Below are 14,295 nucleotides of genomic sequence, written 5' to 3'. Positions count from 1 at the left end.
CTATTAGCTTCTCGTCTTGCCCGCTTCTATGTGCTGTCTGGTGCGTCCGTATTTTGCTTCCCTTCCTGCCTTCCAGGCCGATCAGCTACGCTCTCTTTCTGATTGTGATCAAACTGTTTCGCTCATTCGTCTAGCAGTTCGTTAGGGCGTTAGTGTTCTCCTGTATTCATTGAAGTTGGACGTTGAGACATGTGTCGATAATGGCATTCATGCGATACCATGTACCCTCTTTTCTTCTAACCACATCCTAATACCTCCAGCAGATCTCGACACGGACAGCTCCACGCCTTCTCGCCAGCCCGATACTTATGAAGCTACACATTACTCGGTAGAGATATCTGCGTGTCAAGCGACCCAGCCACGTATCTTCACATGCTGCCTGCTTAAAGATACACCCCACTGTCCTCTTCTATCCCTCGACTTGACGTTAGTCCGACATCAATACCTAGCTTCTTCAACATGTTATCCCCTGCTGAAAAATCCTCCGACCCTTCACTCCACTCAAAACCCCCCAAAATCTCCAACACTAGTTTCCCACCGCTTGCTCGCTCGAGAACTTCCAGCTTGTGGCTTCCAATTTCCCCGTTCTGCTGCTCGTCCTCCATCCATGGCTGAATTCAGCTTCCCTCCCTATCTTCGTCCAAAGACATTGCCTAGCCGACCTTGTTGGCAGTCGTGGAATTGATCCTGCACGCTGTGTTCTCTATGATTCCTCGAGTTGGTCCAGCGTTCTCTTTCACCAATACCGCCGATCTGGTCACCGGATTATGTGGTGCTCGAAAACTGGCCGAGTAAGAAGAAGAGGTAGTGCAACTGAACGATCTACGGCGTCGACGGCGGAGATGGCATGGTCGAGGGAGGTACAGACGGTAATGAGGACGGTGACGGCGCCGGCAAATCCATGACTGGGCTTGGTAAAAGGAGCGACGATGGGCTGGTCGAGGACTGGCTAATTGGGGTCGCGTCACCAGTCTCGTTCTGGCTTCCATGATGCGCGTGGGCCGCAGGGGGAGGCGGAAGCGAGGGTGTTCTATTGCGATTTCGCGGGTCGACGTTCTCTTTGTCACTGTCGTCAACCTCGCTATAATCGTCCTCGCCGTCTTGGTCGCTGCTCATTTCATTTTCGCTGTCATTGAGATTGATGGTCTCGGCCTCCGTGTCATCGTCCAGCACGTTGTCGTCCATGGCTTCGTGCATCGAACCGTTATTCCTCTTCATCTCCCCAGACCTGGGAACTTCCTCTCCGTGCCTTGGAGTTTTGGAGCGACCGACCAGGCTGTCCATTAAACCTCCATCGGTGTCATCCAAGAGACGGGAAGAGGCCGGTCTCTTGTGCCTAGGGTTGTTGACGCCAGCGGGGTTATGAATCGGTCTGAACGATTTGCGATGCTGGACTTCAACTGTTTCGTCATCTTCAGTGCTCGTCTCTTTGAGGAAGTCCCGTCTGCCGACAAGACTTTCATGAAGCCCCCCGTCGGTGTCGTCTAGTAGACGGGCGGAGGCTGGCTTTCTGCACATGGTCTTGGGCTCAGGGGTGTTGATGGCGACTTGGTAACGGGCCGTTTTCATACTACCGGCATGCCCATCGTCGCTTCGCTTGAGCTTCTTCGTCGGCTGAGCATCTTGGTCCTCGACTTCAAGCTCTCGTTTGGTAGGTTGCTTTGGTTCAGATTGATGGACCGACTTGAAGATGTCGGTGATCTTTCCGGTTCTTCCGCTCTTCGGCGAGGGAGTTCTGGGGGGATTCGATCGTCCAGCCATTGTTGCTAGCAAGCTAACTCGGAGCTGCTGTGTGCTGTCGGTGCGATTTCTGGGTGAATGATGGATGTATGGATGAAGAGGTCGGTGGTGAGGAAAGTAGAAGTTGGAGGAGGGAGAGAGCAAGATTTGCCCCATTTACATTTTACAACTGGGAATGAATGGGTGAATGGGATTAGGGAGGCAGCCTGGGTGAACCTTACCTTGCCCCTCCAAGATCCCAAGGCTGCCCTGTGAATGGTGTCAAGTTCAGGTTCGGAAGGCCATGCTGAGGTAGCCTTGCATAGAGGTAACAATCCTGGCTCAGCTTGGCGGCTACTTTGCGATGTTCAAGGTAAGTGCTGTCACTGTCATGCGAGGGTTCTACGGACATCTTGAAGAATTGATACTCATGTACTGATATATACAGATGTTCTGGTTGATTGAACCATTCCCGCCATGTCTCGATCTGGAGAGAGCCACGGGGCATGTGGGTTGAGGTAAAAGCAGTCCATCCACTCTTCTCAACATCCTCATCACCGGCAATCCTCGACCATATGCTACTCGTTCTGAGCCTATGACCCGACCTCTCATATTCCGAAAATTTGTCCCAACACCGGCTTCGTTGAAACTGGCTTGCCGCTAGAGCGCGTCGCTCTTTTGTTATGGGAATTGTTTGCGTGCTCCTGTTAAATGTCATGTCCTGTGGCAGTCATGGACGTACTCCTCGCTCCGGTTTCTGACTTACTTGCCCGCTGGTCCTTCACCCCTTATCATTTCTTGTTCAATTATTCAGGTCTGGGTGGCGTTTTCCCTTTCTCGGCCTTCTTCTTGTTCTTCACCTTCTGTTGTTGACCTTTCGCAGCCCCTTACTGCGACGACGGGGGTGAAGGCCAGGCAACGGGAGAGGAACTGAACGAGAGAGGCGACGATGGTGCGGGCAAGTCCATCACGGGGCTCGGAAGGAGGAGCGTAGATGGACTATCACTGGCTGAAGGTTTTTCGTTCGGACTCGAGCCCTTGTGGCCGTAGTGCTTGGGGGTAGTGGGAGCAGGTCGAGAAGGAGTCGTGTACTTGTTCGTGGGTTTGATGTTGTCTTTGGTATCGCCCACCAACGCTGCACCAATCAAGGTACTGTTCGTGGGAGTTTGGTTTGTGGAGGCGTCGCGCCCGGGATTGCCATCTCCGTTGACTTCTTTGTCCTCTTCAATTCTCTCCTCATACCGAGCGGTCTCAAATCGACCGGCAAAGCCATCCATCAGGCCGCCGTCGACATCGTCGAGGAGACGCGCGCTTGACGGCCTCTTCTTTGGTTTACGTGTATTGTGAAGGTTGCGAAGGCGGACAGCAAGGGGGCTTTCGGTAAGCTCAAGTTTGGGACTAGCCACTTTCCTGTCGATGACATCCTCCTCATCTTTGACGAAATGGCGACCAACCAGGCGATCAGCGAGACCGGCATCTGTATCATTGAATAGACGAGTATGGGTGGGCGCCTTCTTGGGTCGAGGTGAAGGTGCTTTAGACCGGCGTCTCCTGGTCGTGTCCTCAGCGTCGGCCGTTATGGCTTCGGGTTCGATATCGTTGCTCCGAGGTTCTACCTCGTCATCCAGAGTCTTCTCCTCGAAGAAATTGCACCGGTATACGAGACTGTCGCGAAGGCCGGCATTGCTGTCATCAAGAAGGCGAGCAGACGCTGGCTTCCTGGTCTTGGGTCTGTCGATATCGACGGAGGGGATGCCGGAATGCCTAGCGCTCCTCAGCTTCTTGGCCGGTCGGCTGTCTATCTCGTCTTCGAGTCCCCTTTTGGCTTTCCTGGTCGGCTCGCTATGATGAATCGGCTTGAAGAACTCCGTAATCAGCGGGGTGCCGCCAGTTTTGGGTCGAGGCGTGTTGGGGAAGTCCGGTTGCATCGTGATGGTCGGATTCGAGTTTGAGATATGCTGTACGAAATGGAGGTGGGCATATGGTTGTAAGTTGTGGGCGGTAGGAACCCAACCTTCTTGAATATGGGTTGGGGCGAGAAAAGATTTCAGGGGAAAGGGCAGATGAGGTCTTGAGAGGAAGAATAGGCGGATCAAGGTCGAACTTGATGAGCCCTGTGAATGGTTGCAAGTCCAGGTTGGGAAGGCCAAGCCGAGGCAACCTTGCAGTCAAAACATGCCCAACATGCGAAAGGACCGAACCTTGACGCTCGGAAAAGACCTGAGTCAGCCTGGTGTTTACTTCGCGATGTTCCTGGTGAGTGTCCAGGGTCATGGTCATCGTATCGGATCTGCTAGGTACTTTGAAGGCTGCATTACTGATCTATAGACGTACAGATGATTCTTGGAAATAGTAGGCATTACTTTTCTCCTCGTCCAGGTCTCTGCAACCGTCACTAGGTACAAGGTGATCTGTCCCAAAGAAATGGCTTCCCTCGAACTGATGCTTCAACAGCGAAGGCGAACCCACGTCTGACACTCAAGCTTCCTCCCTGCGCTTCCACTGGTCTTCGTTCATCACCGACACCTCTAACCCGCCGACTTCCTTGCTACCTCCTAATCACATCCATTTTTCTTGATCCCTGTGTACATCTGTTGCGTATCAACAGCCTTCGGGCCTAGGCGAGGCGGATTAGTGATCGTCCAAGTCGTCTTCGGCCTCGGGCAATACCTCCGAAGTGACGCTTCTGCTCTCCAAGCTTGATGGACTTTGGGAGCTGCTAGAGTGATTGAAAGAGCAGGGAGAGGGGCGTTTGGGGAAGTACTTGAGGTATTCGCGCAGGCGTTCTGCCTTGGTGCCTCTGACTGGGACCGGCGAGGGGTACCTGCGCTTGGTAATCCTCTTCCTGTTCTTGCGACAGGGCTTGGTGAAGTTCGCGGTCGTAGGGACAACTGAAGAATCGGACAATCGGGGGTTTTCAGGAGGTACTGACAGCGCTGAAGGGGAAGTGCTAGAAGTGGTTGTGGGAGCGTCTTTTGCGCCTGACTGGCTCCGGTTTGTCTGTTCGTCTTGGTCATGGAGTTGCTGGAGAGACTCATGGATACGAGCTAAGAGCGTTTCAAAGATGTTGGCATGTTTCGGTGTGCCATCTTTAGAATTGTCGGTTGTCGAAGTTGTCTTTCCCTCGGCGTTGTCGACGTTATTCGCGGAGGGGGTCGCAAGTTAACAATGTCTTCGATGGATGTGTTCTGCCCGCTCAGGGGCATCTTTGGCCGTTTCTTTGCCTGGATTTTGGAGCTGTTCTCCTTCAGCGTCCATTCGATTTGTTTGCCCGAGGCTGTACGGTTATTAGTGACGTCTAGGACCTTGTTGGCCTTAAAAGAGAAGAGAGGAAAGGCCGTTAACCAACAGTCCAGAACTCCGAAGCCACGTGTCCCTTGCCAGGGTCGACGTGTTTCCTCTCCACGGACGGGTTATTCATGATCCTCAGCCCACGCGGGGCCTTGGAGTCAAAGGCCACATAGATGTGGTCTTGGATGATGACGTTTTCCTCATCATAGCCCATATAGACCGTGAAGTGTCAATCAGGATTGGCGACATCGTTCTTGATGTACCCGGTGCGTGTGTCCTCGTACGTCAACACGGTCCCATCGACGGCGTGCTGATTCTTCTTGTTGTGCAGTCCAGTAAGGTACGGATCACGACCGCATTCAGATCGAGGCGCACGGCCTCAGCACGGCAGATGGCCTCTGTGGCCAGCATCAGATCTTTTTTTCACATCGTAGTTGGGGTTTTCACCCCAGACCTCCAGCCAATGAACCGATATTTCCGGGTAATCGGGAGAGCCGAAGCTCTCGTCTTGGAAGTCCGGGACTTCCACCGGCTTGTGGCGGTTGCGCCAGGACCTCTTGTGAATCTTTCTAACGGTGGTACCCTTCTCCGGGTAATACCCCGTCTCCGGGTCCCAGGGTTTGGGCTGGTATCTGGCTCTCCGGTGGGTCTGTGGTTTGACTTGAGGTGAAGTATGTCGAGAGGTCGTGTTTCTGGTATCTCTCGTGGATTCGTCTGGCTGTGAACCAGATCCGGGTTGCCGTCATGGTGCTCAAGGCATCGTGCTGGTTTCTCTTGTTGTGGACTCGGTCCCCTTCACTCTGTTGAATGAATCGTCTCCGTAAACTGGGTTGTTGCCCCAGTGCTCCAACCAGTAAATGGATATGTCAGGATGATCTGGAGAGCCATGGCTTTCGTCGGCGAATCCTTCGAATACCATAGGCTTGTCCCTCCGACGGCTAGCTCTCTCGCAGTAGGTATCTCCATGTTTGCAGACCTCTAGGTGTTGGAAAGTGTTCTGAAGTGTACCTCTATATATACAGTAGTTGTACGTTGTGCATTTTCCTAGGCTGCATTTGTTTTGGTACGGTTGCAGTATAAATGGCCTCATACGGCCATTTCTGTACGATAACCGTACAAAATAGCAATCATTTGGTCGGTTGCCGTATAGAAATCCAATTTGCGACCCCCTTAATCGGGTTAGGGTTATATATAGCCAGAAAACCGTACAATTTTAACATCGCCATACAAAACCACCAAAATGCAGACCAGCCCCAAAACGCCGTACATGCCGTATACTCGTAGTCTGCAACCTGCAATGCCCTGTAAGCTCTAAGGATCTCAGCGTACTCGTGCGACGCCTTTACCTTATAAACCGCCTGAAAGAAAAAAATCAACCAAATGAAACTGGTAATATACTGGCCGTATAAAGGGGGTGCAAATAGCTATACGGCGCATCTAAAAGGTAGCCCGAGCTTTGTCGTATAAAGCTATACGGCCTCATCCTCTGTACCGCAACCGTACCAAAACAAATGCAGCCCTGGGCTGATGATCAAATCTCGTCATCACGTTTCTGGTTTAGCCATTTCACTCATCATGTGACAAATAAAGCTATAAAGCAAGGACAAATGAAGAGGTAAGAATTATCAATTTTTGTAACCCTGCAGAACTCCAGACATGCTCGAAAAACCGTTCCATGAAATTCCAAATGTTCAAATGGCCGCCAGTGTCCCGTAATTCCATCCGCAAAACGCTGCCTGGTACCATGTAGAATCGCTGGAATCAACGCCTTAACTCCTCGCTAGTATGCTCTGACCCATGACTTCATGTGCTAGTAGACCGAATGAGAACCGAATTTCGAAAGAGGAATTTGCCGAAAGAAAAGGTAGGTAGGTAGGTAGCCTGTCGAGAGAAGGAGGCGTTGGAAGAGGAAGATGCCGAAAAGAAGAAAAGTCGCAAAAAGATACCTCTACCTCTAATGTCGATGATTGGAGGAGACGTGGAGTCGAATTCCGAAATAGGATGACCGGAAGCTGAAGACGGTTCCGCTGGAATGGGGTCGAGACAGCAGAAAATTGATCAGTAGGTACACCACTGGGTACACACCAGATGTCGTAGCCGGGAAGTCGACAAGAGGAAAAGGAGAAACAGATGGTTAAGAGAATGATGGCAGCGAGGTCGACTGGTTAGAGATACCAATACTCGGAAGCGACAGGTTGCCGCCACGGTTGGACAATTTTCCGATCAGAAGCATCTCGGACGATTCGCATATTGAACGAGGCTTTGGCATCCCAGACAATGTAGACGTGCCCCTGCACGACTATATTGTCCAGATCATAGCCCAGGTAGACCGTCATGTGAGGATCGTCCTCGGCTACTAGGTTTCGGATTCTTCCGGTCCTCTGGTCGCAATAAGTCAGAACAGTGCCGTCCTCAGCATACTGATTCGTTTCATTATGGACGCCGGAGCGAACGATGACGACCTTGAACCCGAGGCGATGGGCCTCCTCCCTGAGGATCTTTTCTGTGCCCCTCACTCTGTCCATGGTGACTTCGCTGGACCTTCCAGCCCAGTTTTCCGCCCAAAAGATCTTTACTTCCGGGTAGTCCGGGGAGATGGGTGCCTCCCGCTGAAACTCGACTTCCTCGTCTAACTTTCCGCGCTTCCGTTGTAGGCGGGTAAAGAGCCTCTCGAGTGTGATACCCCTTGTGGGGTACCTATCCTCGGGCTTCCAAACTCTCGTGGTGGGGATTTCGAACCCTGGTATTGTGATATAGGTATTGTGAAGGTGGTCTGTCTTCTTGTTAGTGTTGTGCGCGCGGAAGTTTGATGAAGTATAGCGGTGATTATACCTTTGAAAAGGTGAAGTTGGGTTATTTGATTTGATTGAAAGTCTAGAGACTATAGAGGTCTTTGTTGAAGATGTGGGCGTAGTCGAGATGATCGAGGTCGTCGATTAGTTAAGGTGCTTGAGGTAGGCGAGATGTAGGATGTGTTTAAGAAGTGAGTGTAGTTAAGATGATCGAGGTAGTCGATTCGGTGCTGTGGTTGAGGTAGGCGAGACGTAGGATGTTTGCCGAATTAACGAAGATCGAAATGTCGATGGGTAGGAAAAATTCCGTCGAAGAATTTGGGAGGTAGTAGTGCGGTTTTTAGAAGGATAGAAGAAAATACTTGTTAGGCGATAGATAGACGACAGTGAACCTAAACCGCAAGGTTGGGCGAAGAACCTGAACTCGAGTGTCCTGTGAATTAACCCGTATACATACATCCACGACGTGTCGGAAGGGCTAGACCTTGACCCAACTTCCAGGTCATCGGTCCGTTTGGGCTAAAGACCTGGCGTTCTTAAGGTTGTGATGCCGGCCAGCATGGTGTTGAGTGAATGCCGGAACGTCAGAGCCAAAGCGGCACTAGCACGAGATTCCTAGAGGTAGGAGTCCTTAGTGCTGAACCTCGACCGGTTTTTCGTTGGACTTATGTGCTTGCTTCCATAGTCGGTTCATAGTGAAATGAATGTTCGGCCTAACGGCCAGGTGGTGATCTTAGGATTCCACTGTTGATGATTACTGCGATTCATAATAGTCTATGCAATCCGAACTACCTGGTTGGTAAAAGCGGTAGAGGTACCTAGAGGTAGGTAGTTATACGACGTTAAAATGGAAGATGAATTAAGGAAGACAGGAAATATCATTTTTTATACCTTCTAGTATCAAATAAGGTACTATCGTGACTGTAGCCAGCGCCTTCTTGATACGATGTGTTCAAATTACCCCATGCAGCAAATAGGTGACTTGGAAGGCTCAGAGATAAGATGCCAAACATAGTGGAATAGTAGTCGAGGTATATCCTCAGGGTTAGTGCTAGGAATGTGATACGATAGTAGGTATAGACGAGGAGATGAAATATAGAGGCGTCAAGTAAACACCCATTGAGTGAATTGTAGGCGTCCTTTGCACCCGTACAACTTTATAAACGACGTGAACTACGAATATCTGCTACACTGGTACCTCTATATTTATTGTCGTTCTAAATATCCCGTATCCAGCCATTTTACTAAGCAGGCCCAAATACTAAATTACAGTAGCGTACTTAAACCGTAAGGAAGAACATCATAACCGTTCACACACACGTCCGAGTAGAATAAAAAATTAGGGAAAACGGGCAATTATATCATTAATACGTATAATAATCTAACTCCAAACCATCAGTCAGCCCTAGAAATAAAGACCTTACTAAACCGAATATAAAATCGCCCAAACTAACGCGCTAACGCCATTACTATTACATCTTCTACGCTTATAGCAAACCCTAAACTCCACCAATACTTCGCTAGAAGAGAAAATAATCGAATTTGATATGAATGAAATCGAAAATACTAATGCTGAAGAAGCGAATTAGGCGGTCGAAGTCGAGAGTTGGAAAGTCGAGGTGAAAGATCGAAGACGGAAATTGAATAAAAACAACGGCCGAAATCGAGAATAAGCACGCTATAATCGAGAAAAAAGACAGGAAGTGATGTTGCCGGAGACTGTGTGGAAGAAAGTCGAAGTCGACAAAAGGAAACGGCCGATGGATGTCGTAGACTAGTACTATTAGGTATGTTCCCTAGTCGGAAAAGAGGAGTTGGCCCAATAGAGAAGGTGCTTGAGTACTGGCATTAGATAAGCCAATATTCCGAGGCAACCTTTTCCCGTCCCTCGAAAACAATCTTGCGCTCTCGCTAAGGGTCTTTCACGAAGCGCATATTGAAGAGGGCCTTCTCATCCCACACAATATAAATGTGTCCCTAGACAACCAGCTCGTCCAAACCGAACCCTATGTAGATAGTTATGTGGGGATCGTCGTCCGTAACCACGTTCTAATAATAGCCGCTCTTTGCGTTAAATTCGGTTAGGACAGTTCCATCCTCGTTATATTGATTTGTTTTAGTGTAGATACCAGATCTGATAATCACACACGTAAAACCAATGTCCTTTGCTTCTTCTCTACAAAGCTTCTCAGTGCCTTTAATCACATTTAGGGAGACTTCACTTCGCTAGAACAACCAGCCCAGTTCTCTATCCAGTGAGTTACCGGCTCCGGGAACTCTTCAATTCCTATATCTAAAGTATTATAGAATACGACCGGAGACCCCTTCTTCTCAGCGCGGTTGTCCAGTCAATATTTTAACTGGCGAAAGGTAATCGACCTCTTGGGCCAGTCGTCCTTGTTAGGATTCCACTTTCTATTCGCATTCATCTTGGCAGTAATAGCCTTTAGTATAGAGTTGTTAGTATATACCGATATAAAAGGAAGATAATAATGCCTAAATATAGGATGCACCTACAGGAGACGATTTAGAATGTCGAAGGTAAGGAAGGTCGAAGAGGAAGGTCGATGAGGAAGGCGAAGAATATCGTTGATAATCAATGAAGATAAGTACAGAGAAGGTATCGATAGTGTCGTAGGTGAGTGAGGGGAATGGTCTAACGGGGAAGTCTTGTAATCGAAAATGCCGATAGGGAGAGAAGAAAATTGGTCAAGGACTTGAGTCGTGCAGGGAATTTATAAGGACAAGAAATTAATTCAGCGACATACAAAGGTTATAATGAATATCAATCTCTAAACTAGAGACAGAACCTAAACCTAGTGACCTTGATAGCTGGGTGAAGGTGAAGCTTCGCCAGAACCCGAAAGTTCGGTCCAGCCATAAAGGGCAGAACCTTGACCTATACCTCCTACCAATTGACCTGGGCTTAAGGTTCTAGTACATATATACCTATGCATATCAACCAACCCTTCGCGTTGACGACCATTGTAGTATTGAGGTTTCGTAGAGGTAATACTATAGTAGCGGCAGTCACAACTTCAAAGTTTCTGTAATGTCTAGGTGCCTAAACACTTTAAATTATCAAGATCGCATCTAGAGCCGCAGAAGTCCTAAATATATTACCGAGAAGAAGGTTCACGTAGGCGTCAATCGGTGCAGTTGCTTCCATTCGGTTGTTTACCTATAGCCGCCACCACAGCAACCGTGATCTGCTTTCTGTGTACATCAACAAATTAGCTTGTGAATAACAGCGACAAACGGAGTGACATCACCAGGTTTACATGTTGGTAAATTGATTGCCTGCTAGGTGTACAGGTTTGAGGTTAATAGTAGCAAAGGGAAGTGAAGGGCTCAACCCGATTGAGCAGTGAATAGCTCGTCTCCCACCATTTCAGCGGCACTGTTCACCACACAACCCGCCGCAAACCTGAGCATTTGCCTGCCGCTTGATAAATTATCTACGGTCGTATTCTTATATTATTTGCCTTTTCCATTTGCTCCCAAATTCCTTTCTTCCTCCCCCCTCAAAACGAGCGTCAGTCATTCGGTCGCGCACAACCCAACTCCTCCATCGGATTTCTCTTCGCTCGCAAACCACAACCAAAGGAAACAACAACAAGGAAAACCATACAAGAAAAAGCAAAGCATCACAAGTAGCACGACAACAAATCTATCGACAAGCAACAAAGAAAAAAAGAAGGAAAAAAAGAAACATTCATTACCACAAGCACGCCGACACGACAATGTCTACCACGGCCAGCACTCTGCCCCCCGCGCAGAAGAAGCCCATCAACAACATGGAATCCCAAAATGACGCCAACAACTCCCCTTTCTCCAAGCCTGCCAGTAAGCCGTCGACGGCCTCAAGCATTGCAGTCTCCGATACACCACAGGGATACGAGTTTGAGCTATGGCCCGCCTCCGCTATCGAGGACCCCAACCAATACCGCCGCGGCGGCCATCACCCGATCCTTCTCGGCGACCACCTCGGTCCTTCCACCAACCCCTCCCGCTTCCGCGTCTTTCACAAGCTCGGCTACGGCAGCTTCGGTACTATCTGGCTATATCAGGATATAAACGAAATACGCAACAACAAGAGGTGGAAGTGGCGGGTCGTCAAGGTCATGTCGGCGAAGGCGTCGAACTTGAAGGGAGGCAACGCAAATCTGAAGGTCATGGAGATGTTCGAGGGCATTAATAGGGACTTACTAAAGATAAAAGGAGTATCGATCCCGATGGAGAGTTTCTGGGTCGAGGGACCTAATGGAAGACATTTATACCTTATAATAGAATAGCTGGGCCCGGAGACGACGGGGCTAGCCAAGTACATTGGACAATGCGACGGGATAATGAAGGACATCTGCTTCCAATTGTTGGAGGCAATAGAGTTTATTCATTCCAAGGGCCTCTACCACGGGGATTTCCGGCCGCAGAACATCCTGCTAAAATTAAAAGATGGTATTAATAAATAGTCGGAGGAGCAACTGCTAGCAGTCCTTAGCGAGCCTGAGCGTGCTGCGGTAGTCATATGGGATGATGCACAGGAGCCGCAGCCTGTCACAGGCAACCCGAGCGTGCCTGAGTACCTGGTTGGCTGCGGCGACATTGCATACGGCTCTGGCTTGGTATCGATAAAGATCGCCGTTGTTGATTATGGCGTCGCGTATCCTTCTTCCGACCACCCGGTCAGGTGCACCTCCGGAGTCGCGGGCCTATATATATCCCCCGAAGATTTCACCCTCCAATAGGAGCTGATCGGAGTTAAGGCGGACATCTGGTCGCTGGCCACCGCTATATTCGAGATTCGCTTCGGCTTTCCGCCCTTCGGCACCAACAACCACGCCCCCAGCTCCATTCCCAACATGGAGGAGTCCATGGGTCCTATGCCGCCTCCTTTCCGAACTACAGTTCGAGAGTGGTACAAGCTTCCCGCCGAAACAGACAAGGAGCTACAGGGCAAGAGCAACTCAGAGCTGTCGTATGTTACTGCCAACCCCGAGGAGCTGGAAAAGAACCGCAAGTTTCACTTGGAGGAGCGAGGCGCCAAAGACCCCATAATCTTCCGCATCTTGTATCCCCGCAGCACGAACATTAGCCCCGCGCAGGCAGAGGACATCGCCAATCAGGCCAAGAGCAACCCGGCGCAACTGCCATTGTGGACGCCAATCCCACGAAACCCCGACAGACTCGCCTACTACACCCGAAAGGATTATCTCAAGCTCGTTCCTCCTAAGGAAGAGGTCGAAGTGTTCTAAGATCTCGTCATATCCGTCTTCAAGTAGCAGCCAAAGGACAGAGCGACCATTGAGCAGATCATGGAGCACCCTTGGTTCGAGGGGCGCAAAGAGCGCAAAGTCACTGTCATCAGACCGACCATCACCACGTCAGAATCCGGCATTGTCGGTTCCATTTCCACCAAGTTGGGACAAGTCAAGGCGAACATCAACAGCTGGCTCAACATTCTTTTCTGGGACAAAGAGAAGAAAAAAACAATAGGTTCGAACATCCTCTCGCGCTATGTCTGGCAGCCCACTTCCAAGACCTTCGGCAAGATCTCTAGGGTTCCTACTGCCATCTTTTGGCTTCTCATAATTATTCCGGCGGCGTGGGTTATCAAGAGAAGGATCGATCGGGGTCGCAATGTCTTCTCTCCCAGCAGTGTCAGAGGCCTTCGGCATTGAGGGAGAGACCGCGAAGTCGTCACTACTGGAAGTCATATGCCTAGATACTGAGAGGGAAGGAGCTGGACGAGAAGAAGGGATGAGGGGAGGGAAACGGAGGAGCAGGTTCACGAGATTGACATTGGGTGTGAATCATGTAGTGCGGGTTAAAGGCAAAGGAACACAGAGATGATTGGAATTAATTACCCCTGTATTCACAGACAGGTGATATTACCTAGGTAGAAATCCCAACTAAATGGCAAAAATATGAGCAGACAAAGTGGTGATAGTGCAAGGATCCCGCCTGAAACTCGCTCCATGACTGCTATTGCCCATCATCTTTTTACATTACTCAAAAACAACCTCTCATATCATCTGAATGGCTACTAAGTGCGTCGCGTAGAGGTACAGTAGGTACCAGAAAATAACGACCAACGCATTTTTTTACCAAAACCCTAACCTTAACCACCCATCTCCCAAAGTCTCTCAGAACCGCATTTCTTAATAAAAATAGCCAAAAGCTAGTTATTAGGTACTTTAATAGATAAGGATTAAAGGTATCTAATTTTAATACTTAGTGTACTATCTTTTAATATTAATAACCGCCCGAACTTGTGACGAACGGTAGTCTGATCTGCCTAAGTGGGATAGCTGAAGGTATAAAGACTATCAGTACTGTTCAGTGAAGCTAAAAGGTTTACAATAAGTATGCGTGTGTAATATTAGTTTCGGTGATAATAATTAATTAACTACTATCGAACTATTTGACAATCTGAGTTCTCCAATCGTCCTTTTATATTCCTACGTACGGTCTATATCTTCCTTCTTTGCGT

General features: G+C 49.3%; 5 protein-coding genes across 5 annotated transcripts; 1 reads left to right on the top strand and 4 right to left on the bottom strand.

Annotated features, from left to right (window-relative positions):
• Nucleotides 1-822: 822 nt before the first annotated feature.
• NEUTE1DRAFT_100237 (uncharacterized protein) lies at nucleotides 823-1,761 on the bottom strand (the record flags this gene model as incomplete). Its single annotated transcript, XM_009852133.1, has 1 exon — nucleotides 823-1,761. One exon carries the CDS (start codon nucleotides 1,759-1,761, stop codon nucleotides 823-825), a length of 939 nt encoding a protein of 312 aa, XP_009850435.1.
• An 845-nt stretch (nucleotides 1,762-2,606) lies between these two features.
• Nucleotides 2,607-3,647, bottom strand: NEUTE1DRAFT_137136 (uncharacterized protein; the record flags this gene model as incomplete). Its single annotated transcript, XM_009852132.1, has 1 exon — nucleotides 2,607-3,647. The coding sequence occupies one exon, from the start codon at nucleotides 3,645-3,647 to the stop codon at nucleotides 2,607-2,609; it is 1,041 nt and encodes a 346-aa protein (XP_009850434.1).
• A 703-nt stretch (nucleotides 3,648-4,350) lies between these two features.
• On the bottom strand, nucleotides 4,351-5,224 carry NEUTE1DRAFT_137135 (uncharacterized protein; the record flags this gene model as incomplete). Its single annotated transcript, XM_009852131.1, has 3 exons — nucleotides 4,351-4,842; nucleotides 4,887-4,996; nucleotides 5,065-5,224. The coding sequence occupies 3 exons, from the start codon at nucleotides 5,222-5,224 to the stop codon at nucleotides 4,351-4,353; spliced, it is 762 nt and encodes a 253-aa protein (XP_009850433.1).
• A 1,951-nt stretch (nucleotides 5,225-7,175) lies between these two features.
• Nucleotides 7,176-8,496, bottom strand: NEUTE1DRAFT_100236 (uncharacterized protein; the record flags this gene model as incomplete). The annotated part of the gene is made up of 3 exons (XM_009852130.1): nucleotides 7,176-7,728; nucleotides 8,260-8,321; nucleotides 8,446-8,496. 3 exons carry the CDS (start codon nucleotides 8,494-8,496, stop codon nucleotides 7,176-7,178), a joined length of 666 nt encoding a protein of 221 aa, XP_009850432.1.
• Nucleotides 8,497-11,545: 3,049 nt separating this feature from the next.
• On the top strand, nucleotides 11,546-13,483 carry NEUTE1DRAFT_109559 (uncharacterized protein; the record flags this gene model as incomplete). Its single annotated transcript, XM_009852129.1, has 5 exons — nucleotides 11,546-12,044; nucleotides 12,098-12,126; nucleotides 12,275-12,487; nucleotides 12,551-13,048; nucleotides 13,085-13,483. The coding sequence occupies 5 exons, from the start codon at nucleotides 11,546-11,548 to the stop codon at nucleotides 13,481-13,483; spliced, it is 1,638 nt and encodes a 545-aa protein (XP_009850431.1).
• Nucleotides 13,484-14,295: the final 812 nt, after the last annotated feature.

This window comes from Neurospora tetrasperma, assembly GCF_000213175.1.
Source record: "Neurospora tetrasperma FGSC 2508 unplaced genomic scaffold NEUTE1scaffold_3, whole genome shotgun sequence".
Lineage (NCBI taxonomy): Eukaryota > Fungi > Ascomycota > Sordariomycetes > Sordariales > Sordariaceae > Neurospora > Neurospora tetrasperma.
This window is presented reverse-complemented; position numbering and strand designations above follow the sequence as displayed.